This window comes from Dermacentor andersoni, chromosome 8, assembly GCF_023375885.2.
Source record: "Dermacentor andersoni chromosome 8, qqDerAnde1_hic_scaffold, whole genome shotgun sequence".
NCBI classification, from domain to species: domain Eukaryota; kingdom Metazoa; phylum Arthropoda; class Arachnida; order Ixodida; family Ixodidae; genus Dermacentor; species Dermacentor andersoni.
Window position 1 is genome coordinate 122,266,725 of NC_092821.1, and position 26,126 is coordinate 122,292,850.

The following is a 26,126-nucleotide window of genomic DNA, read 5'->3' on the forward strand; positions in this document are numbered from 1 at the left end:
TGCTTTGCAACTATGTAACTGCGATGCGTACAATTTTGTTTAATTTCATGATATACCACGTGTAATATAATGAAGTGTTTATGATTACCAAACATAAAGGTTGCAACTTAATTGTTATGCAACTTTATGTCTATGCACTGCATATATCACTCAACTGCTATGCCGAAAAGGCGATGTATGCATGCATGCTTGTCGAGATACAGTGGCGTAGCCAGGAGGTGGCACACCGGGCACATGCCCTCCCCCCACCTCGAAATTTCTGTTTTAATATGTCGCCTGCCATATCCTCACCCGCCGTGGTTGCTCAGTGGCTATGGTGTTAGGCTGCTGAGCACGAGGTCGCGGGATCGAATCCCGGCCACGGCGGCCGCATTTCGATGGGGGCGAAAACACCCGTGTACTTAGATTTAGGTGCACGTTAAAGAACCCCAGGTGGTCGAAATTTCCGGAGTCTCCCACTACGGCGTGCCTCATAATCAGAAAGTGGTTTTGGCACGTAAAACCCCATAATTATTATTTGCCATATCCTCATTGTCCCCCTCAAGCTCAACGTCCTCGGTCAAGCGCCTGCCATTCCACCCCCTCCGCCCAAAATTTATTCCACCGCCCGTTGTACCAGTCAGCGTCCCCGATCACAGTGGCGTGCCCCTCCACCCCCCCCCCCCCCCGAAATTTCTGCCGCCTGCCCAACCCCTCCTCGCACCCCTCACCGTCTCCGGTTAGTGCTTGTCCTTCCGCCCCCCCCCCCCGAAAAAAAAGAAACATGTCTGGCTACGCCGCTCTTGAGGTAAGAGTGGTGACGACAGGTGTATGCACAGAAAAGTAAGAGACGTAACAAGCAACATTTAGAGATTCTGTGCCGCTTGTTTAATAGCAGGACATGCCCGCTCTGGAAGATTGGCTAACGGGCCCGCACCCAGTGATACATATATATACTGAGCGTCTAAATTAAAAAAAAAAAAATAAAGTAGATCATGAAATGTGATAAACATAATTATTTATTGCATTAACAGATGGGTGTGCTTTAGGGATGCCTGGGAGCCGCCGTCATATGTTCAGGTTTTATCAGGAAGAAATTTTTTTAATGTTGTGACGCAGAACAGAGCTCGGCATACGTGGTCAGTACACAAGGTTTATATGAGTCACTTCGGGGGTACGTTCAGATAGCGATTGGTTGATCATCGTCGTCATCACCATCAGCCTATTTTCAAGTGAAGCTTGTATTGGTTCACAAGTGGCATTGTCGGGGTCACGCAAAAAAAAAAAGAAGAAACCAGTTGCTCCCAGAGCAGAGCAGCTGTGGGAAAGGGCAGTTGGATAAGTTGACAGCTGCGCCGGCGCCAGAGCATGAGTCATTAACAAGGATTCCAGCTGCGCAAAAAATATCAGAGCCGTTTCGCTTCCGCCGGGGAGAAAAAGGGCAGGAAATGGTCCCGCGTGCTCTGCGCCGGCTTCGTTTCCGTTCAGTTCAGTCTCGGAAAACGGATGGGACGGCCACACGTTGTACGTTTCCACCGAGGAACGGGCAGCCTTCGACGAGCGGCGGCGAGAGCTCGCACATGAAAGGGCTCGCCGTCGGCGAGCCGACCCAGTTGTTAGAGCCGCCCGAGCCCAGGCAATCCGACAGCAACGAGAAGATCCCGAGCTGAGGGAGCGGGAGGCCGAAGCAATCCGGCACCGTTACCTGTGGGTTACTTAAAGGTCAGGTGCACGTAGGAAAAGCTTCGCTTGCCCCCATTTACTTGTAGGGGAAGGGTCGGTCATTTTTTTTTTAAATCTCCACTGCAGGACGAAGGCCTCTCACAGCTTGATCTCCACTCACCCCTGTCTTGCTCTTGGCATACATATCTGATTGTATACATGCCACAAATGTATACGCCGAGATAGCGGCCGACCCAACAGCAGGCACGCCAAGCCGGTGAAAGTAAACCAAGAAAGCTCTGCTTTAAAAGGCGATGAGGAGGCGATGATTCCTTCGTCTATGAGAAAGCAAACTGCGGCCAAGTCAGCGCTATAGCACATAAACTTGTATTGCAGCCTGTCCGCAGCTGCGGAAAGCAGCCGTTCCGGGAAGGTTGCCACTAGAGAATGGCTGCCGCGTGCTGGCTGCGTTTCCTACAGAGCGTTCCAGAGGGGCAGGCAACACGCGACAACCCTCTCAGAACGGCTGCCTTCCGCAGCTGCCGACAGGCTGCAACAGAAGTTTATGCCATCGGCAAACATCGCTGAAGCTTCGCGTGCCGTCAGCAGCGCCGTAACACGCAGCCTAGCAAGCGATATAGACACAGTTTCCAGTATAGTACATGCGGTGATTTCGTGTCAGCAAATTCACCGATCGTCTTGAGACACACTTTTCACGGCTCCTAACACGACCGGGAACCGGTGTTCTAGGACGTTGCAGCGCATGCGCTCAATGCGACGAGCGTGGCCATGGACAGAACTGAAATGTTGGACGTCAGGCGATAAAAGCACGTGCAAGTGGGGATGAAGGCAGGTGGGCGTGCAGGGCACAAGAACAGGCTCGCGCAGCCGAGCGCAAGTAGCAATTGCGTGCCGAGGATCCGGCAGCCAAGCCAAGCCGCCGTTTAATGAACCGTTGGGATTAACCCAGTAATAAACAACGGGGCCGCACGTTTAAGCTTCGCTGGTTAACCATCTGTACGGAGTGCTTGGGCGGTAATTGTTTTTGTTTTGTAGAAAGAACGCGATAAATTCAACAGGCCTACATTTAAAGGGACACTAAAGTGAAAAATGATTTCTTCTGCATCAGTAAATCACCGTTCTACAACACCAAAAACACCACTCTTGCAACGCTAAGACGTTTGCTAAGCCAGAAAAAGCGCAAGAACGAAATACGGGTGGCGACGCCTACTTAAGTTCCCGCACCTGGGGGCTGTGACGTCTTGGATTTTGATGACATCTTCTAGGATCTACTAGTTATATATAGCGGTACAGATTGACTACATTGTATTCTAAAGGAACGAAATATTAAACATGGCAAGTTTCCGGAACCTTTATTCAGCCAACGCGGCCCAAATGCGAAAACATACTTTGGAATCTCTGACGTCACGGTGACGTACCGGCGCTGGGGTTTCGGCGCGAAATTCAAATACTGATACTTGGACCTTCACTTTATCATCTGATAATCAAACTATTTTTTTGAAATGAATGCCTGCAGGGTTTTCAAACAATGCTTCATTAGTCTAAACTGATTTAATGTTTCGCTTTAGTGTCCCTTCAAAAATTTGGATAAGAATGTGCTTGAAAATTACAGTTCTGTTTCAGTTCCGAGTTCTATTAATACTGTATTCGAAAAACTAATTGCTAAATGGATGTACTCGTTCTCTCGAGAGCGAATGCGTTCTAAGTAAATGACAGCATTTTTGTTTTCAGGCTTAAAAAGCCCACAGATACTTATCTTGTAACCTTTTCTGATATTGTGAATTCGCATCTAAACGGCAACAAAACCGAGCCAGGCGTTAGATACTGTAAACCGTAATATACATTATTAGGTAAGTTGAAAGACAACGGTTTTCGGAGTGTGCCACATTTTTTTTTCCATAGCTATCTTGTTAATAGAAAACACCTATATTTACTTCATTAAATACTGCATGCTTCCGGTCTCTCTGACGTAACCACAGGTGCACCCCGTGACTCGATATTGGGGCCATTGCTTCTTTTTTCTTGAATGTGAATGACGTGTCAGAAGCACTATCCACTTTCTCTGCTACAATGCATTGCAGATGACACTGTTCTTCTTTGTGCACAGAACTCTCCAGTTCAGGCGATCCGTATTGCAAAAAAATAACTTTCTCTCTTTAACTAGCGCTTCCTGTCAAATAACCATGCTCTCAACGCAAAGCAAAAACGAAAAATACATAGTACTCGGAATGCGTCGACAGTAGTTCCGTTTCCACTGGAGATTAAAAGCAACGAGCTCCATTGCGTAAGCGCTGTACAATAGCTGAAGCTTATATTAGTCGTTTCACTGGAAACCTCGTTATTTGTAGGGTTTGCAATAAGCTGAGAAAAGGCCTGTCATATTTTACTGAAGAGGCGAAATTATTTTAATACGGAAGCCCTTCGTTCGCCGTCGGCGTTGCCGTCGCCGTGATGCTTCGCATATTTTTATTTATGTGAATTTCAGACGCCACGCCACGCTATATAACATGCGGTATATGCTTGAAATGTCGATATAATTGCTATCGCAATAATAATTTATTTCAGCTTGTACCACAGCGACCTGTCGCACATCTTGGCGAAATGCTTATTGTTCGTGCAAGTAAACCAGTTATGGAACTTCAACAGAGGGCTGTTCGCTTCACGGCTTCTTCACATTGCAATGCTAACGCAACGGCGTTCTTTCAACTACTTAAATTTTGCCATTCCCCTGAGTAATAAATCTTAGAACTCTCGAAATTTTTTATGGTAGCGTTTTCACCAACATGCCCATTCTCTGCGGTTGACTTTACGGATGGAGTCCGGATGCAATACACACGGCGCGCTAAAAAAGTAAGCTTTTTCAACTTCCAGAGGGCCACGATGGGAACGGTAAACGAAATATTTCAAGTGTTGGCGTAGTCCAGCGGAACGCTCTACCCACAGAAGTAAAACAAGCAGGTAATTTTCAGACAGCATTAAAACTGTATTTCACGGCCTTCTTTCGTCTGTTTATTACTACAATCACCGCATCTTTTGCTGGTGCACTTCCCTCTACTTGTACATGTTCAATGAGTGTACTGTCTGCATCGTGAAGATCAATTGCGTTGCATTATCGACCTCGCCTGACGTAAAGGTGCTTCTTGTTGCCTCTGCTGCCTGTATTTTTTCTTTGACTTCTGTGCATATTTTAATGTACTCTACTCTGTACTATACGCAAGAAAATAAGCTTTGGATTCAATTCACTGCTAAAGCCATGGTGGAAGGAAATAACCTAGGAGGGAGCATGAGTCTACACAGCCATGGCCTTCATAAACGAACTCTTCGTGAAACCGTCCCATCTGTCACGGATAAGACAGTAAGATACTACAGTATCACTTGACGATTTCGAAGTCTGCATGAGGCGTTACATCCGGAACCTTGTCAAATTCCGCCACCTCGCCACATTCTGCAACGGCGGCATCTTTTTTCTGCCAATCAGAGAAGCCGCGGCAGTTCTCTGGGCCAATCAGAGCTGGCAATATGGTGAATTCGACATTGTGACACGATCGAGCACACGATGCAATGGAGAAGACCACAGTCGATCTTCATCAACATTGTTGTCAGCGTCGACGATGTACCGGTGCAACTTCGCTTTTGCTGGGCCACCTCCTGTGGTCTATCACCAGTCCACTCCTCCGGTCGAAGCCACTGGGCCTTCCCGGCCGGCCTGCCCCGCTGCTGCCATGGCGACTCTCTACCTTTCTCCCTCCTTCTATCTCCTTCACTCCCACACCCATCCCCCTGCTGGCGCTGAGCCGTGCTCCCGCAAGGGTTGCAGAAGATAGTGCCAGCCTTTCCTCCTTTCCCCACGAGAACCACTTCTCTGTTCCGTAAACTGTAAGGCTTTCGTATCGCGTGGTCGTAGCCACTGTGTGGTGTCTGTACCCTATATATACATAGTGGAAGACCAAAACTATCATCATCATCGTGGCTGACGACGTGTTCCGTGAAACATTAACACCCGCTTAAGGGAAGAAATAAACCTTTATTGTTTATCCGTGTATATGGCGTACTGCAGGGTTTATATGGTTCTGTCCAGTTTGGCTATAATACCTCACTCGCCGTGGTTGCTCAGTGGCTGTGGTGTTGGACTGCTGAGCACGAGGTCGCGGGATCGAATCCCGGCCACGGCGGCCGCATTTCGATGGGGGCGAAATGCGAAAACACCCGTGTACTTAGATTTAGGTGCACGTTGAAGAACCCCAGGTGGTCGAAATTTCCAGAGTCCTCCACTACGGCGTGCCTCATAATCAGAAAGTGGTTTTGGCACGTAAAAACCCAATAATTAATTATAATACCTCCTGCCACCAGATTCGTTCGCCTATATATCCTCTGCGGTGAGTATACTTGCCAATACTGAGGGTGATCATCCCTGTTTGCGGAATGGCAAGCAAACAAGTTTGCGTTGGTTTTGCAAACCTCGTGGAAAATGCGAAGGGGACGAGTAGGGAGCGATGAAACTACCCAAGTCTTGGAACCTATAATTAACGGATTTAACTGGTCACCGACACCTCGTATTCCCTTGGAGTTAAAAAAAACTTCTGCCATACTCGAAAAAAACATTGAAGTCCTGTTCATTAGATTCCGCTGTCCATGCACCTACCGTAAGCTATCATCTGCATAAATCCGGCCTGGCGTTGTCCGCCTTGTGCTCATATCGTACAGATGATGAGACGAGTGAGTACTTATCATTCCGCCGTATCTAAAATTTAAACAAAATTTGCCCGACTATTCCACTGTGTTGGATTGAATCTTGCCGTTCTCGATATTCTGTCCTTGGGGGGGCCTCCTGTCCAGGACATCGCTATGGGGATGTCGGTGCAGCTTTTGTAAAGCTTATAACCGCATGAAGACGATTTTCGTGGCAATTCAATTTTCAGATCTTCGTCTTATTTTACTATTCTTTTTAATCTATTCAAATTTCTCGGTAGAACTTCTTTTTAGATTCTACTAATCATTTTCCTAGCTCACCCGATTATTTGCCAATCCACCACAATGGACATGATGCACTCATAAAGGAAGTCAACCAACCTATACAAGCTTACCCTGCCTCTCCCCCTCCCCCCGCTCCATTCCCTTTAACTGCCGGCTTCTTGGCTAATCACCCGCAGGGGGTAAGCACCCCAAAAATCAGGACAAGCAAGCAATTTTGCCATCTTCCTAATACCATCGAAATATTGGCCAATCCCCCGCAGTGGGTATGCGCCATCGTAGAAGCAAATCCAATCCAATCCAATTCAAACGAGCAACCAGCCATGGAACTGAACCTTAGCTTCCTGGACGAGGGCTACCACCTGGTCTGCGTGGTGATGTCCCTCATGGTCATGGCGCACACCGTCCTCGACGTGGGCGTGAACAGCGTCGACATGGTGACCAGCCTCGTTCAGGAGTGTCTCATGTTCGCTTTCCACGTGGTGCGGCTCAGGTGAGCCTGCCCGTTCACACTGTAGCGATTTTTTGTTTCGCACAATCATCCGCGAAAGCGACAGAGAAAGTTGGGACGGATGCTAATTCAGCGCTGGCCGCTTACTTTGCATCCGTGTCTGTGGCCACGTCTAGCAAGGCGCGTAGAAGCGTGCTAGATTGGGACGCGGGCAGACCGCTGAAGGGTAATGCCCAACAAAAGACTTGGCCTTCGCAAAAGTAATTTTACATGCATCGCCTCGACCTTCTAAGCCGCACCACCGCGGATGAAATGCGATCCATGACAGAGCAGACGGCCTCAACGCACCCAGCACTCGCCGACGAGTGTACATTGCAGTCATATATGTGCCTCTGTTTTTGCTATACATGGTTTGTACATCACGTCACATCTTCGCAGGTGTTACAAGTGCACGCCTACCATAGACAGGACAGAGAAGTAGAAGTCCTGTCTAAGGTGTGCGTTTGTAAAACCTGCGAATACGAACCAACTAGCCCTGATAAATTTTCTATTAAAGGTCACCTATAGCCTGCCGTAATTGTAGTAATTGGAGTGGGTAATTGGAGATCGCAAAGAAAGGCCTTCGTCCTGCAGTTGACATAAATAGAACGATGATGATGATGATGCTGAAATGCCAGAACGCTTCTGCATACTTAGATTTAGAAGTACACTAGAGAGCCCCGGGCGGTGCAAGTTAAAACGGAGACCTCCCACTAAAGCGTGGCCCGCGAATGCATCGTTGTTTTTGGCGCGTTGAAACCTCAGATCCTTTTTTTCGTTTACTGAATGTGTTGAAAGTGCCGTTATAGTAACTTTACATTGACATAAACAACACTCGTGGTTGCTTGGCAACGGCGTGCTTCACTTCCGGTATAAGGTCGCTAACACTCTCGTTTTTTCGTTCAATTTACCGGCGTGCGTCGTGTATATATATATATATATATATATATATATTCGAGCCGTCCGCAACGCTATATCGGCCGTCCGAGAACTGCCGGTGTGTCGCGAATGGTCCCTCGTGACGTCACACGCAGGCCCGTCTCCGGCGTGCTGCTCGGTGTGGCCGTCTGGCTCCTGGACATGACCTACCACCTGTGGTTCCTCCTGGTCAACGGAGCGCGAGTCGTGTCCAACGTGTACTTCAAGAGCGAATCGCTGGACGCGCTGCTCTACGCCAACTTCTTCCTCTTCCACCTGCTCATGCTAAGGTGGGCGCCCCGTCTCGCTCGAGAACCATATACCCTAGAGATCTTCAGTAATGACTTGCAGCCATCGTAATTAGACCAGAAGCATTATACAGGCATTTCCGCTTTACGCATCACCCCTAATATGTTCAAAGAATGTTAACTTGGTGCCACGTATGATTAGTTATCCTATGACGCTGTTGGAAACAGCAAATTAACAGCTGGCTCACGCTTTCAAGCACTTACTAAAGAAATTATTTTTGCTGAAGACTGTGATTCCATAACACTTATTAACACCGCTAAACTGGTTGGCCATGCTTTACGGTCCTCCCATTTTTACCAAATTCATTCTTGGTGGAACTTAACAGTTCTCTTAACATTACAGCGGGTAAAATTCTGCGCCGTTCGCATATTACACACCTACAATCAACGCGGCGGCGTGCTTGCATGCGTAATTTGTTGTAAAGACTGTAATTAACCCCCGCACACACATTGTACTTCGCCTACCCCCGATCACCCATAACATTCCGCTTATTTTCACCAAATGTATAGACAAGGTAAATCGTTTAGTTCACCAAACACGCCGAGAAAACTCATAAGAATTTCGTATAACACGCGAAAGAAATCGGGAGAAAATAGAGAGAAAACGAGGGTTCGATAATTACTTAGAAATCTCGCAATTCAGCCAGAAATGCTAAAGTTTTTCACTGCACGTTGCACTTAACGTGTCCCACGTTTTCACCAAATGTAAACTTGGCCTGACGTGTGCATATATAACTCACTTGTGACATTAGGAAACACAGGTGATATTTTCCAGCACTTGCAAAAGCAATCTTTTTTTTTAATAAAGGTTTTAATAAACTGGAAGTTCATGAAAATTTGGCCACGCATCACGCAAAACATTCCTTCAGGATGGCAAATTTTGGGCACGTTGAGTTCTTTACAAGGACACTGGACAAACTTCACGTACTGTTTGTATAATTACGCTGACGAAGCTCTGAAACGCTTGGATAAGCAATTTTCTACAGAGGCATCTAATCGGCTCACACGCTTCAAAAGTTCAGTACACGTGACCGATATCACCCATTTTATGCAAATGAAAAAATATTACTAGCGTTGATTCTCTTGGAGCAGGGGGAAATATGTAAGCGTTTCAATAACGCCTCTATAAACACTGAACGAGAAGGATATATCAATTTTCATTTAGCCGCTTCTTAACCCGCACAATTAAACAAAAATCAACGCATCAGCCTCAACATTCAGTATATTCACTTTAAATATAAGCGCCGTGAATTATTTAGTGCTCCCAGGACATGGTGCGAGTTCGTATATAACGTTTTCCAGCGCTTCCATCGCCGCAAAACCAGGCAGAGCAATTTGGAAGCAATGTGAACGTGCATAGCAACATATTCATTCCCTAGTATAGAAGCTTCGGCATTGCCGGGGTCTGCCTCCTCCGGGAAATTTGTGAGCTGGGGGGGTCTTGGGCCTCCGAGCCCCTCGCGCCCAACCGACATGGTGCGACATGGCGTACGGTAATAGGTAGTTGGAAGAACTGATGCGCAAAGGAAAACATGCATTGAGACGAATTTTTTTTATTTTGAAGAATGTAGTATAGCGTAAAAAGAAAACGGTCGAAATATTTTGATACCTCGTAAACGTTATAAAAATGAGCTTGCTGTCACGTGCCATCACCCCGTCTCGAAGGACACGCTCACATCCACATCGTCATCACGATCATCTTAATCATCAAAATCATAATCAAAATTCTCATCATTCGCGTGAATACAAGGGGGGGGGGGGAGGTGCTATTCTGCAACACGTTGACGTTTTAGGCCACTTCGATGCCCTCTTCGAGTCAATATTAAGCTAACAACACAGTGATCGTTGGGCAATATGGCGGGAATCGGACCGTGTTCCGGGGTGCTTTTTTTTCTAAACAGTCGAAATCTGGCTTATTGTCCAATAAATATGTAGCGTCCAAATCCACGGCCCATGAGGTGGCGCCTTTTGGATTCAAAACGCGGATCTTGGGTGCTATTCTCGACACGCATGGCGGCTGCACGGCCGCCATTATCCGCCATGTTTACTCTCTGATTGGCTGTCGAGAGGTCACGTGTTTTGAAATTTGTGCCGGGAAGCGGAAGTATTGCAAAATGCAATTTTGCGTTTTCATCAAGATGACGAAACGTGACGTGGAGCTGCAAATTTTATGGACTAATACATTTTTTTGGTCCTTGGAAGCTATATTGCGATGTTAGCGCTTCAAAAAGAATGTGAGCGGTAGCATGAACAACCTGGGGCCGAATCTTATAACGGTTCGGTTGGGGAACCGTTCCTTTGGCCTCACCTGATTGGCCGAAATTTTGATACGTCACAGGTTGTCAGAGGCAGCGGGGCGGTATCGCAATTTTCGAATACGTCACGCATGTGTCAATCATCTTCAAAGCGAACCGGTCGTAGGAACCGGCGAAGGGGTAGTCCGCTTTGGGTTCCGTTGCTGTGGCTTGGCTTTGGCTTGTGACTCTGGCCGCGCGCGCCGGTCGCGCGACCCCGGAGACACGCGGGCGTCGCCATGGCGTCGCGCGCGCGTGCGTTGGTTGCTTCGGAGGCTATTACTTGCCTTCGTTGTCTGCTTGGCGTTCCTCTTTCGGTGTCGACCACGGCTGGAAGCGCGATACGCGTTCGAAGAAGTGACGGATAATGAGTTGCACTGCCCTTACTGGCTTTCTAAGTAAGCCTTATGCAGGCTACGCTATCAAATGGAGGGACTTGGGTGCAAGCGTACGAGTGGCCATTCCACGCAGAGGAAGGAATATTGCGCGCTGCGGTTCATCGCCACCGGCCTGCAGCTCCCAGAGGTCGGTCGGACGTGAAGCATTCATCGGAGTGACCTAGATCTCTGCTGCCGACACTGTCCGCAAAGTTGCTCTCGCAATTACTGTGTTGGCCGGTTGAAGGGCTGGGTCAGCTTTCCCGTGACCTCAGCTTCAAAGCCAATGCCAAGGAGATATTTGCATGGTGAGATCGAATTCTCAGTGCTATCGCCAGCGTGAATAGCTCGCAGATCGCCGTTCAGCAGTCAGAAGGGTTCAACCTAGGCTGTTTCAGCACTTCCTTCGTTCGGCTGATAAAACTATACAGTCAGGACGGGAAGATATTGTGGAGATCTCTTATTAGGCCGCCTTCTTTTTCCCTGGTTCGGGAGTGCCGCACTTTGTTACTCAATTTTACGGCACAGCGCGCACCGTCAGCACCACACTCTTCGATTTGACTTCGCGCAGGCAATGTAGGGCCCGTGTATCGTAATGTTCGATTTCAAGTTCCATTGCTTTTATCACGCGACGCGCCGTAGGGCTTATCGCAGGGACAGCGGCAGCGCGGCGGCGAGCGAGTCATGTCCGAGCCGATGACGAAGGGCGAAAAAAGATGAAAAATTGATATAGTCGGCTAGTAAAGGTGTCCCTAAGAACCAGTTCACGGTTTTGTCGCGCTCGCTACTTGAGAAGTGCCGGCAGTGCGTTCCTGTTGCGTGCATCGTGCGAGCTCCTGGTAGCAGACGACATAGCTTTAACTCATTTACGCTTGCGATACCACCTGTGGGCTGAGAATAAAAAAGAATGACATTAATAAATTACTTCTGCATTGCGTAAACGCCCGGCACCACACGTTTATACTTCAGAACTTGGCGTATAATATTTAAATTATATTTTACATTTATTTAGCAAGCAGAAACATTCTGCAATTCCTCGATTAGCTCGTCATATAATGACGTACACTTCAGAGGTGGCACCCTCTCATCTATTGGTCGCGTCCTCCCCTTCTTCCACCGCCGGCTTGGGAGTGGCACATCTAGTGACGTAAGCGGCGAAGCGAACGGTTCGTATTCCGAACCGTTATAAGATTCGGCCCCAGTGCAATGCATGTGCAATTGCACGAATATGTGGTGGCGATCCAAGATATGCGCCATGCCAGCTTGCTGATTGGCTGAAGGAATATCTCGTGAGGAGCGTCACAGGAAGGGCTGTTTCGTAAACGTCATTTTGACGATGCGTGACGTTGCGCTGGGCCGCCATTGCTGAGATTTTCCGCCATAATTTTTGCTGCGACGAGCCGCGCGAATTGTGCTAATGAGCAGCCATATGCAATGGCAGCCGAGAGGAATGCGTATCGCCACATCTTCCCCGTCGTTTGGCACCACGAAAATCTTTTGTTCATAACGCGTGCTCATAGTATTTGCATCGCGCTCGGGTGGTGTTGGCATTTGTGTTTGGGGCCATCATTTTTTAAAAGAACGCGTTTATACGAAATAATATTTGTTGAACATAGCAAACTTTCGGCAATGTTGTCCACTTTTCACTGCTGCATTTGTATTGTAATCAAGATTAATGCCTTTTCGCACAATCAAAAGTTATGACAACGGCCTCTTTCTAATTTATAAAAAGAAATGTACGCAAGGCGGCGCCTTGAAGTTTCCTCCCTCGGTGCGAGTAACCAGCGAAATGAACAAGAGATGGCAGCGCCGGCACTTGCGTCGCTCTAGTGGATATCTCTGGCGCGCGCAACGCTATCGGTGATATCGGCCGTTTTTCAGCCAGCCGAGTCGGGCTGAGTCACTTGCGTTTCACGAGATAGCGATAACGTGGCCTAGAACGTGCGCGCATCACCACTGGTAGGTCGCGTATGTTGTCTCAAGCAAGAAAACAAGCGCGTTGGCGCCAACATGCGATGACTCATTCCATTTTTCGGGAACACGCATCCTAGCTATTCAAGCAGACGATGGCTTGTACGCAGCAGACGACGGAAGCGAGAAGCGTTTTCGACGGAATAATCATACACTTTGAGATAGCTGCTTTATTTTTACTGCGGAGGAAAACTGTTTTGCTTTACCGATAACGCTATATTCAGTGCCTTCATTTCAATTTCTTAGGCGAAACGTCAAGATGACGTCATGTTACATAAGCAAAACTGGGCCACCAGCGCCATTTTGTTTGCGTCGCGCCTACGTCACGCACCGAAGAAAATGGCGGAATGTCCAGAATAGCGCCCCTTAAAAGGCTACGCTTTTGCTGGTTTAATGGCGGCGTAAGCGATTCAGGGACCCGGAAGCACGTCATAGACGTCGTCATAAACACGTCGACATAAACACGTAAAACAAGTCATAACCACGTCACATAGCCTATTGGCTATATCTCCGTCAGTTCTGACCTATACGAGCTCCCTGATTGGTTCAACACGGCAACATCGTGGAACTTGGCGGCGTGCCCACAATCACGCTCTCGGAAAGTGGAAGTTTTCAGCACTGGTGGCGGTGATGATGATGGTAATGATGCTGACGATGACGATGCATGACTACAGCTCCATCTGCAGTACGCGCGCGTACCAGCAGGTTGAGCTTGGATGCCAGGCATGGAGTCTCCCACAATAATTACGCGTGAAACTATCGACGCAGGGGCCTGTCTGCGGGCATTCACGGCACGGGAGACAACGTGGTCGCCGACGACTCCAGCCCGCAGCAGGAGATGTCTGGAGGATGACCGACACCGCGGCGACAAACAGATTACGTCCTCACTGTGGTCTCGAAGACTAGGTCTCGAGATCACAGTGAGGTCTAGGTCTCGAGAACGTTCTCGGGACTAGGTCTCGAGAACGACATGATGGTGCTATTAAAAAAATTTTGTTTTACTATATTTCTGGTCTCCGGAAACTCTTTTTTTTGCGTACTTCCGAGTGCCGCATATAGACATAAGAGTATACCTCCGGCGAAATACTTTCTCCCGAGAATTCTGTCAGTGAACTGTGTATCATGAGCTACAAGTGGTTAAACATTACCGTCGTCTAAAGTCGCACCGTCCCCCCCCCCCCCCCCCTCAGCCAGACTATACAGGTACCCTTGCTGGAACACGAAGCTCGCGCAAGGCACGCCTTGCGTTTGCCGCGCCTTGCAAGGACTGACGTTTCGAACTTATGGAAGACGAGAATGGACATCAGGCATGGTCATATACAGGCTCACTCAGCAAGACACTATTTTGTTGAGAGCATTATATACACACGCGACTTGTTCAGAGCACTATGTGAACCCCCGGAATGGCTTCCTGTACTAGACGAATTGGCTTCTGTGAAGCCCTTTTAAACACCTTACACTGGCCGAGCTGTGGCTGGTGTTTTTAGAATATGTACATGTCGTGTATTTGATCTTTTTGTTTGCGTTTGTGAAAAGGCAATAAAGAAAAAAAAAGAACTTATACAGCACGTTCGTCCTCTTGGCTCCATAGAGTTTCTCACTACATTACCTAGAGGGGAATCTGGCGCTGCTGCGCTGTGGTATGCATGGAATAAGGCCGCTATATTGTGACTTCGGATCGGCATCGTTCTCGGAGAGATAGGCAAGCACCGTTCCGTCTGTCACAATAATTCATATTCTACTAAAGCTGCACGTAAAAAGCAGTTTTAGCTTTATTATTACACAAGAACATGTTTTGTTTAACTATAAGAACTTGTTATTGCCTGTACAATTATATGATACGTCAAAGCTATCAGCGCGCCGCTAAAGTTGGAGGACAGACGACAAGATTCGCGCTGCTCTTTGAAACAGTTTGTCGTCTGTTCTTGCTTTTCTTCCCTTCGTCATGCATTGTAGGTGAGTAAATATGAAATTTGCGTGAATGGAAACATCTCATGAACATTTTACTTTAAGAACGCGTTATTTGTGTAGTCATATCCGCGTTTTAAACGAAGCCTCGCAGACACATATACCGTCATTCCCATGACGGCAGAAGTGAGTAAATCAGACAGGTTGGTATCCGGGGTCCCGGTAATCTGTAAACTTCAACAGCACTGTGACACCTGCTTGTGGGAACTATGAGGTGCCCACCAAGAGGACGACCACAACCATCGTCATCATTGTCGTCCTTGACGGGTCCGGTGCCCCGGTAATATGTAAACTATAACATCCCCCCTTCCCCCGCCATTTAGGTGGAGATAAATCCCCAATATTTATTCATATGTTGTGGCCTCAAAACATGCCTCGTACCCACTAGGGGTACTAGCCACACTAGAGGTGCTTAAACGTGCACCCAACAATAGACCAAAGAGGGCTAAAAAGCAAACAATCCAAAAAATAAAACACTGGGTAAATTAAAAGCGTTAAAAAATTTTGAGAGCCATATAGGGCTTATTCGTAAAAAAATAAAGAATAAAGTACACTACAGTTTGTGCCCTAGCAGCGTTATCTTCCACGCGCTTTAGTGAATGGACCCGCGGCTTGTGCCTAATTGACAGGCACCAAAGGACAACAGGTTTATGTAGCGTATATACTCGCTGATTTTGTTTCCCCGTACCAGCCAGTTCTTCGCCTATCCATGTGATCGGCACGCGCCACGACTGGGGATCGTCATCGCCATTCGGGGAGCATCAGACAAGCAAGGCATGCTGGTGTGCACACTTCTGGAGAAGGCAAAGAGGACGAGGATGGAGCCATGGACCTGATCCTGAGCGTCATGGACGAGGGCTACCACCTGGGTTCCGCGGTGGCGGCCCTCGTGGTCATCATCCACACCGTCTACCTGGGCCTGGACAGCGTGGACGAGGTGACAAGCCTCGTCCAGAAGTGTCTCCTGCTCCACTTCCACGTGGTGCGGCTCAGGTGAGCCCGCTGTTCACACTATAGCGATTTCGGTTTCGCACGATCATCCGCCAAGCCTTCGTCCGCAAAGGGGACGGGGATACACTTGGACGGATGCAAATTCAGCGCGAGTGGTTTATTTTTTACGCCCACTTCAGTGGACCTGTGTAGACAGACTCGTGGAACCATGCTAGATCGCAACGTTGGCACAGTGCTGAAGAACAACGCGCCACGAAAGGTACCGCTCTTGTTTTTTGTTTTTTTTTCAAATTGAAAGCGACTTTTTTTTGTCAAAATTTACATACAAGAACTTTGACCGACTGCACCGGTGCTACACCGCGGACTAAAAAGGAGGTCCAGGATAACGCGAAGTACTTCACCGCGCCCAAAACTCGCTAACGTGCAGGCAAGCATGCACGTGTTCTTCCTGTGTACGCTGAAACAACCTTGGACCATAGTAATCTTTGCTGCAGCTTCATGGCGGGATTGACTTCTCGCTCAGTTACGTGTATAACTGTCATCTTAGTAGAAGCCTTGAGGTTGAAGGCGTTTTGAAGTGCCAGATTTACTTCAGCAACAGCATGAGAAAAACTGGCGAATTCAAATCCTCCAATGCATCTCTTCGTGCTGCGCTTGAACTTCTAATGAAATCGCACACGAAATCCACGCGATGCTACGAATATCCTGCAGCGACGTGTACCTAACATATTGCGAGCGTTAAACATGCGGCCGTTTTGCAGCAGTTGAAGCACTAGTTGTGCCTATAACCGTATACTCGTATGGAGCCGTCTACTGAATGCGTTAGCCGTCGTGGTACCTTAGTGGCTATGGCGTTGCGCTGCTAAGGTCGTGGGTTCGACCCGTGCCATTGTGACCACATTTCTATTAGGGTAAAAAACAAAAGCTCTCGTGTACTTAGATTTCAGAGGGAGCTTTAGTTCGAGGCCAACTTCGATGCCGCCTGTTAAAGTACATGTGCGAAAGGCAGAAATACTTTTCTTGCAAAAAATGTATATCGCAGTTTCGACGGAAGGGCGAAGCAATGAATGCGATAGCAACGTGTTAGAACGACACACAAAGTGTAAGACTCGCAGCTGTATACTTGGCAGTACGAATTGAAGTAAACGTAAGCGTACTAAGTAAAAACAAGCTGCCGTACGTGCTCGGGGTCCTTCGAATACTTCCATCGGACAATTTCATTTATGTTTATTACTTAGAGCCAACGTCTTTTTTATAGCGACTTTACCACCACCTTTCTATACCGGCTACCCTTCAAAACTCTTTCCTGGGCCCATTCTGTAGGTTGTGCACAGCCGTACCAATAAAATTGCGTCATTTTCAGGTTTGAGCTCTGTCGTTGTTTTGTTTCATGACTTTACGTTTCTGTGCTGCCATTCTCGAAATTCTGAGGAATAATTTTACCAAGAAATGTTGGACCTGGTCTGAGCAATTTCAACCATAGAATGGTGTCGGAATATAACGAATATAACCCCCATATACCGCATGTCACATAGCGTGGCACGGCATATAGCATACATATACCTAAATATATATACGGAACCTCACGGCGATGCCGGCAAAAATTCGCTTGGAGTGTCCATATAATTGCTATCGCAATAAAATTCTGGTAGAACCAACGTTGCGTTGACATTTCGTGAGCGATAGCTTTAAAAGGGCGTCCCTCAGCGTATCATGCTATGTCGTAACGACATGCATATATATATATATATATATATATATGGCGCTGGCTAACACTCCAAGGGTTCTACTAGGACACATAAATACTCAAGAAAGTGGAGGGGGAAACAGCGCCGCGGTTGCTCAATTGGTAGAGCATTGCACGCGAAATGCGAAGGTTGTGGGTTCGGTTCCCATCTGCGGCAAGTTGTTTTTTCATCCACTTTAATTTCCATTAATTTATCGTTTCTTCATTTCATTTAGTAAGCACAAGTAATTTACCCTATGTTGTCCTTGGTGTGAGTGTTTGTTGGCTTCTCATGATATGACTAATAAAAATCGGGACCCTCGGTTCTCTCTTCTCGTTTATATATATTACATATTTTGCGCATGTCTGTGTTTATTGTTTTTCACAATAGTTCTCATGAAATGTCCATGCCTTCTTCTTTTCTTTCTTCCGTCTGATTTTCCTTTCATAACTTTCAAATCAGAGTTTGTTGATATTGCAAGCAGATCGATCTAACGCACATGCTGTAATCAAAGTGAAGAGCAGCATTGTTTATTGATGATGCCTGTGCGATGCTATACAAAGGCTGGTTTGGTTTGGTTTGATGAGTTTTATGTAGAAACAGTTGAGGGACATGGTGCATACTAAGTGACTATAATTCGAAGAAAATAAAATTAAAAAAAACGTTCAGTATAATTCACCATTCCATTAACAGATCGGTGCGCTTCAGAGGCGCCGGCTAGCCGACATTATGTATGTTCAGGTTTTATGTGGGAATGTAATTTTTGTGTTACGCATAGCTAAGGTTGGCGCACTTGATCAACACACAACGGTTATGCAGTACCTTTCGCTAGTTCTTACGCTTCATTCTTGCAACTAAGGGCAGCAACTAAGGACAGCTTTCTGTGGCAAGAGCCACAGAAAGCTGTCGCTTTAAAACCGAGGGACCGATATCGAGCGAACTTTGTTGCACTTGAGAGAGAAATAATTTTGAGTTTTGGCCTGGAAAGCTTTGCACAAATTGCCGAAAATCGGCAGGTATAAAAAGATAGAGCCACGAAGTTTAAAAATTCGTAACACTGTACCAAAAGTACACATCACAGTTTTATAAAGTGCATCCGCTAAAGCATCTAAACGGGAAAATTTGATGAATATGTAAGTTTGCTGCTCACGTGGATTTGTGACAACGCTTACGAGGGTTTTGCAAAAGGTACTGCTCACATATCCGTGATGCATTCCTGAGCGGTGTACAGTACATAAATATTGCCCGCTTTTGATGCGTTATGAAGTGCACTTGACAGAATTGCGATATCCGTTTTATATTGCTGAGTCACAGAGTTGTGCATTTCATAGTTTAATTTTCTCGATGTTTTGATACTTTAAGCAATCTTTTCTTATAATCAAAACTCGACAATGTAAACGAAAAATCTGCTTCATACACTCACTAGGTATTTCACTTTTTTTTTTCAAGTGTAACAAGCTCCTTAAAGTTCTGTGGAGTGGTACGTTGCTGAGAAAAACGATTTCTCCATTCTCACTTATTTCGACAGAAGCACCTGACCTCGAGCTTCCTCTTACGAGAGCGTTAAGGAACCCGGGATGGATGGATGGATGGGTACAACTTTCTTGAAGGAACCCGGGATGGTCAAAATTAATTCGGAGACCCTCCCTACGGCGTGGCCCCTGAATGTATTGTGGTTTTGGCACGCGAAACCTCGGACATTTCTTTTACTGAATGCCGTTGAAAGGGCAGTTATAATACTTTTATGCGTTATATCCAGCCACAATAATATCGGTTTCAGACGGGGCACTTTCGATCGCGATCGGGCCCAAATCGGATCGAATTTCGATTTCGCGATTGTCTCCCTTCCTCGACCCGCGCAAATGAACCAATCGCGATGGAGAAATTCCATCCCGATCGGGCTCGTTCGCGGTCGAAAGTGTGTTCCGTGTGACACCGGTGTTCCACTCGTGGTTCACAGGCATGGCGTTTTCACTTGTGGTAAAGTGTCCCTAACACTCGCATTTTCGTCCACCTTACTTTCTGCGAGCACTAATTTTTATGACCATTCACCGCGTGATCAGACAAACGTTCGAGAACTGCCAGTGCAAATAAAAAAATTACCCTCATGACGTCACAGGCCGGGTTCTGGCGTGTTGCTAGAGGTGGCCGTCTGGCTCCTGGACATGGCCTTCCACATGTGGTTCCTTCTGCTGGATTGCACGCGAGTCGTTTCCAGCTTCTATTTCAACAGCAAACCACTGCATGTTCTGCACTGCGCCATCCTCTTCCTTTTCCACCTGCAGATACTCAGGTGAGCGCCCGTGTGCCCGAACCATGATCTCGGAGGCCTCCGGCGGTGTGCGCGCGCTGAAGATCTTCGGAGGCCATGCTGTGACAATATACCGTGTGTCCCAGCTAACGTTAGCCAAGCTGTTCAAAGGGGAAAGAAAATATTTAAAAATCAAGCTGCAAGATACGATTGTAAAACCACCAGCATCCGGTCGTCCGAGAGAGGAGAACCGAACACTGTAGGTGTCAAAATCATATCTTTCACGGTGCTTTTTAAATCTTCGTTCTCTTTTGACAGCTTGACTAAGGTTAGCTGGGACACCCTATGTAATTATAGCCATCTTGCAACACTGCCTGGAAGTACATGTGGCGCTTCGGTGTTGTCGCATTGTTGTAGTGCGCAAGTGGTGCGCAAGCTATCGAGCATGTGTTCCGGTAGGACGTCACGCTATCCATCCAGTAGTAGTTGTGGAAGTAGTTAGCCTGCTCATGAACTTTTCGCCCAGTGGCCTTGTGTTTTAAGCACGACAGGTGAAAAGTAAATTAATCTTGCCCGGTGCATATTATAGCGAAACATGACCGGAAGAATTGGTGGCGAAAAGTAAGTGAAAACTTGCAACTAGGCGAATTTTCTCATTTTGAATAATGTAGCTTATAGTGTAAAAAGGAAATCCGGCAGAATCCACCTCACGATGAATTTCGAGGTCAATGCGATTAGCATCGAAGCAATGTAACGACACACCGTGCTGCCCCCATACCGAAATGCACCGTGTATGAAGTGTGTATGCAGCTGGGTTACTAGCTATCTCGTGCTTCCCGCTGAACACGCTGCGCCATCTGGCGCCGCCGCCACGAAATCCGCGCGTGGCGCTTGTGTGAGAATAAATTGAGTCAATATTGTCTCAATGTATAGGTTGCGGGTCCGATTGCGCCAAGCACCGCAGAAATAATAAAGGATCTTTTTTGTCATATAGGAGCGGTATATACCCAGTGAAACATACCGAGTGGGTCAAGTTGGTATCAGAAGCTCATTCAGGTGCGGCATATGCCCGGTTGCCCAAGCTGCCATGAACGAGGTTCATTGAAGAGTGGTGCATACCTATAGTTATTGAAATTGATCCGCTGGTTGGTTTCGAGCCCTGTTCCCGCAGCACAGCAGCCTGAGGTCGTATCCATTAGATCATGGACTACGCAATGATCGACTCAAGTTGGCAGGAAAATGGTTAAAAACCCAGACACGCAGATAGACAGAAAGATAGGCAAATGAGCAGACAGATATACAGTCCCATCAATGTGCATCAAGTTCCCAAAGAATGCCAATCGCATTAATGCTATCGAAATATATTGATACGCCAGAACCGTAATAAAAATGAGCTTGGTGGAAAGTGCAATCACCTAATGTCGAAGATGATTCTCACTTCATCATCAGCATCCTCATTCGCGTGAATACCGGGGGTGATATTCCGGGGCGCGATCTAATAACGGTTTGCAAAGCAAACCGTTTGCTTTGCTCGCCTAACTGGGCGGAATGGTGCTTTCGTCATCAAAATCGCACTTTTGACATATCACGCGAGGCGCCAAGCGTTTTATAACCCTTTATAATATCGCACCCCTGGAGACCGGCGAGTTCCGCCATATTGTCTGATACACCATGTTGTCAGCTCTGATTGGCCCAGAAGGTTGTTACGACCTCCTGATTGGCTAAAAATGCCGCCATTGCAGAATTTGAGAACATGGCAGTATTAACCGATGTCCGGAATAGCATCTCAGGCTGCAATTCTGAACAATTTCTCCATGTTGGCGCTTTAAGTCAATCGGAAAATCCCTAAATGACCTCTCAACGAAGCAGAGCTGTCAAGAAAGCAAATTAGACAATATTCGACGATATTTGACAGTGTCCCAAAGTGCTTTTCTAAACAGTTAAAATCTGCGCCATGTTGTCTGCCGAATTCGCCATCTCTTCAGTTCTGACTTTCAATACTCGCCGTAGACGGCAAAGTAGACGGCTAAGCGGACAGTGGTCATCTTAAGTCTCGTTCCAATTTCCACGAGGACGTCAAAGCAGACAGCTTTGCAAAGACAGCATCGAAGTCAAAAACGATACAGGCTGCTTTCCTGTACAGACAAGATGGCGGCTGAGCACGATGCTTGGGAAATCGATGGGAAGGTCGTTTGCGCATAAGAAAACGTAGACACGCTTTTCTATATAGCCTTAATGTAAGTCACATCGTGTTCTTAATGGGTTCGCAGGCGCAAAGCATTAAAATACAAAAATGACGCCGCGAGGTGGCGTCACGTCGTAGAAGCGCCTTCCAGACGCCTCGAAACGCGTTCCATTACTTGGCTTCGAAGCTGTCTCCTTAGCTGACTAGTATACACTATCTCCGATGCTGGCCAGAATTGAAACACACCCAGATGGCCCACGCGGCAGTGACTTACGGCCTCTCGGATTGGCTCGAAACGGCTGCGTAACGGAATTTGACTTTGACAGCGTCTTGACAGCGTCCCGAATGGCGCCCTCCAAGAGTGCGCCCGCTTCTAAATGGTGACGATCAGTTCCATAATGCCTGTATACAACTTCATCGGGCAGTGTAGTATACAGTACACGTGTACGCGTACCAACGGCCGAGCTTGGACGCAGGCGCTACTGCACGGGGATCCACGTCACGGTGGACAACGTGATCGGCGACGACGCCAACGCACCGCAGGTGCCGGCTGACGTGGTCGCCGGAGTCGCCGAGGTCCCGGCCGTCGAGGGCGCGGCCGCCGTCGCTGCGCGACGCATCGACGTGGACGCCGGCGAGTCGTCGCTGATGCCCGGCTCGCAGTCGTCGGCCACTAAGCTGACCTCGCAGTCGGCGCCCGTCGCCTGCAGCCACGACGAGCTGTCGCTGGACTTCATCAGGTGCGCGCCGCGGCCTTGCCTGTAGAACAATGTTTGCACGCTGCATGCCGGAAATGTGACGCTTGTGACGCGCGACGTCACAAGCGTCACACACACGCACACACACACGCACGCACACACGCACGCACGCACGCACACACACACACACACACACACACACACACACACACACACACACACACACACACACACACACACACACACACACACACACACACACACACTTGTCTGTAAGAGAACTTACTCGGTTGCGCCTACATTCAACGGGGGTATTCTGTAAGAGTTCACCTAGTGGAATGTCCATTTCCGCGGTTGCTGAAGCGGTGATTGGCTGGGTTGCAGTACGAGCGAGAAGATGACAGGCACGCCCCCAGCCAGTCTTCTTATCGCTGGTTCAGCTCCAGCCAATCAGCGGTGCTGCCGAAATGAACAGTCCACTAGGGCAGCCCACTCATGAATCAAGAAAGAGCTGCCGCGTTGAATGGAATAGGTGACATCCGCGTTATACGCACTAAGTTTCGGCTAATACTTCGCCACTCTCTAGCACGTCGTGGATCAAGCGAATGCGCGTGGTAGATGACTGCCGACGTCATCCGAAGGCATATTCATACACCCGCCTGAGTATTTTCAAAGGACGTATTCAGACATCCAACCTGACTATAGTCACACACGGCATAGTCGCACGGGAATACGCCCTCGAAGGACAAGATCCCCCGCACATAGTATGGGCCTCAACTGTGAACATGTTGTCGAAGAACGTATTTACCGTCAGTTTCGGCTGGAGCAGGGCACGCGGTAACTGGAGATCGGATTGGGAGAGGCATTCGGGGGTCCGGCACTGGATATAGCCAGGCTTATGGTCTCAAGCTCAGCATTTCACGGTTCTCTGCAGGGCTGAGTCGGAAAGCTCGAGCCCGGCGTGCCGCTGTTTCCGCCACCAGGGGCTAGACGGCGCCTCGTCGCAGGCGGAGGACCTGCAGGCGTGCCGCCTCGGCTGCGGCTGGTCGCTGGACCGCAGTGCGCACACCGAATCAGACGGTGGACCGCCCGCCAACAAGCCGCCGCCGCCGCTGGACGCGGCCATGTTCCTCGAGGGGCCGCCGGCGTCCTCGTGCTTGAGACGGCGCAGGAGCGCCGTAATCGAGCCGCAGCCGCAGCAGGCCAGCTAGGTGGCGCCCCGACGACGCTTCGCAAGATGGCGCCGTTTGAGCGGAATCGCACGCGCGCCGGCGCCAGCGCCTCTACAAAATTCGGACACCTAGCCACCGCCCCGCTGTGCAAAGTTCTCGCGGCCGACGGTTGTTCTTTTTTTGGCTGATTCGATAAAGGCGTGCCCAAGATTTCGGCGCGCAATCGAGCACGATTCGGAAACCCAGCTGCAACATAAAACAGCGACGCTTCGATGTCGCCTCGCGTGATCTTATGAAACGGCCGTAAGCGATTCGCGCTTGCGCCCGAGACGCTTGCATGTTCGTGATCGGAGACCGATATCGATGGAATGTTAAAGAAGATTAAATTTTAGATAAACGCGCTTTCACTTGTGAAGCGATTACAGGGCAGCGAAGCCGAATTGCACGCCAGTTCTGTTTGCTTTCACGCTGCATTTGACGGGGCGTCCTTCAATAAACGGATGGGAGATTTAATATTTCACTTTCCAATAAGCGTTGTAGTTCGTGTAAGCTGATGGCATGCTGCTTGGCGCAGTGATCACGTGGAAAAAATAACGATAACCTAGACAGTTGAGCGATGTCCGAGTACATTACAGCCGAATTGACTATAGACGATTCTGCGCTTGTTGGAAGAGAGAATCGTGTGAGACACCAGCCATAGAGATTCTCACTATATTGCTTAGAGGGTAATCTGGCACCACCGTCTATGGGCGTTTTCTAAAGAGCACTGTGCCGTCATGGGAATGACGATATCTGGCTGTGCGAGGCTTGTGTTGGCTGGTGTTCTACGAGGTGTTCCGTCTGATACTTGGATATGGCTAAACAAATAATGCATTCTCAAAATAAAATCTACATAAATGGTTTTCATTCAACCAAACTCCATCTTTCAATGAAGTTTGCTCACCTAGAACGCAGAATCAAGCGAAGAAACGCACGAACAGGCGACAGACTGTTGCAAAGCGAGCGCGAATCTTGTCGTCTGTTCTTCAACTTCAGCGGCCCGCTGGCACTTTCTTACGTTTCATATAATTGTACATCCAATAACAAGTCCTTGTCTTTAAACAAAACATGTTTTTGTGTAATAATATAAGCTAAAACAGCTTTTTACATGCTGTTTCAGTAGGAAATGAATCATTGTGACAGACGGAACGGTGATAGCCAGGCGCGCCTTCAAGGCGTCCTGTCTCTCCAAGAACGATGCCAGTCCGAAGACACAATATACCGGCCTTCCCATGCATACCACATCGCACCAGCGCCAGATTCCCCTCTCGGTAATATATATATATATATATATATATATATATATATATATATATATATATATATATATATATATATATATATATATATATATAGTCAGAAGCTCTATGGTTCTAGACATTCTCAGCGCGGAAGACTTTATAAACCTTTTTATCCGCTCTTCGAGAGCATGCGAACTTTGTGATGTACTTGGGTTTGTCGCTTGCTGCATCGCGTCCAAGTGTATATATTTTGCTACTTTATGTGGCCTATAGCTCTCCTGCCATCTTAAGTTTCCTTACCGCATCATAGAGCAGCCAGCATTTCTTTACACTGGCTATTATTCCTGTATTTCCCTATATTCTTCCTCGCGACAAATCTCGGTACAAGTATGAACCGGACGACGCCGTCAGTTTCACAGCAAATGGTCCCCCCCCCCCCCCCCCCCCAACCAAAGCCTGGGCATCTACCGCTACGGAGCAGCCTGTTCGGACAGTCAACAATGCAAAAACGACCACCGTGCTTGGTGACTCAGTCATCGACGTCCTCTGTGCTGAAAAAAAAAAGTTCGCATTCAGTCGTGCATATAGACCTAGAAACAAAGGGGGCACTGTCTCCTACTCCTCCGGTAGTAACTGCTTACTCACTCCGCAATCTCAAGCATGGGCTCTACACCACTTGTGGTGCACTTTTGTCCCACAACAATCTGCATCAGCCTTATGTATGAATTTCAAAAGAAAGCTTTGCTTGACTATACCCTCGTTGCTTTGGCGGGACTGCGGCTGCTGACTGCTGGCGACTTTCTGCCGCTGGGCCGGTCGCTGCCTCGGCTGATACCTTTGTGGATAATAATGAGTCTGATATGCTTTTCAGAGAGAGAGAGAGAGAGAGAGACTAAACTTTAT

General features: G+C 47.9%; 2 protein-coding genes and 1 long non-coding RNA gene across 3 annotated transcripts in view; all 3 read left to right on the forward strand.

Moving 5' to 3' along the window:
• LOC140219863 (uncharacterized) overlaps positions 1 to 26,126 on the forward strand; it is a 478,555-nt gene that overhangs the window by 202,751 nt on the left and 249,678 nt on the right. The window lies entirely within an intron of this gene.
• On the forward strand, positions 6,936 to 13,997 carry LOC129384218 (uncharacterized). Its single transcript, XM_055069438.1, has 3 exons — positions 6,936 to 7,126; positions 8,158 to 8,331; positions 13,760 to 13,997. The coding sequence occupies exons 1-3, from the start codon at positions 6,957 to 6,959 to the stop codon at positions 13,842 to 13,844; spliced, it is 429 nt and encodes a 142-aa protein (XP_054925413.1). The 5' UTR covers positions 6,936 to 6,956; the 3' UTR covers positions 13,845 to 13,997.
• On the forward strand, positions 15,696 to 24,463 carry LOC126529473 (uncharacterized). The gene is made up of 4 exons (XM_050177067.3): positions 15,696 to 15,952; positions 19,757 to 19,930; positions 22,550 to 22,813; positions 23,706 to 24,463. Exons 1-4 carry the CDS (start codon positions 15,786 to 15,788, stop codon positions 23,980 to 23,982), a joined length of 882 nt encoding a protein of 293 aa, XP_050033024.2. The 5' UTR covers positions 15,696 to 15,785; the 3' UTR covers positions 23,983 to 24,463.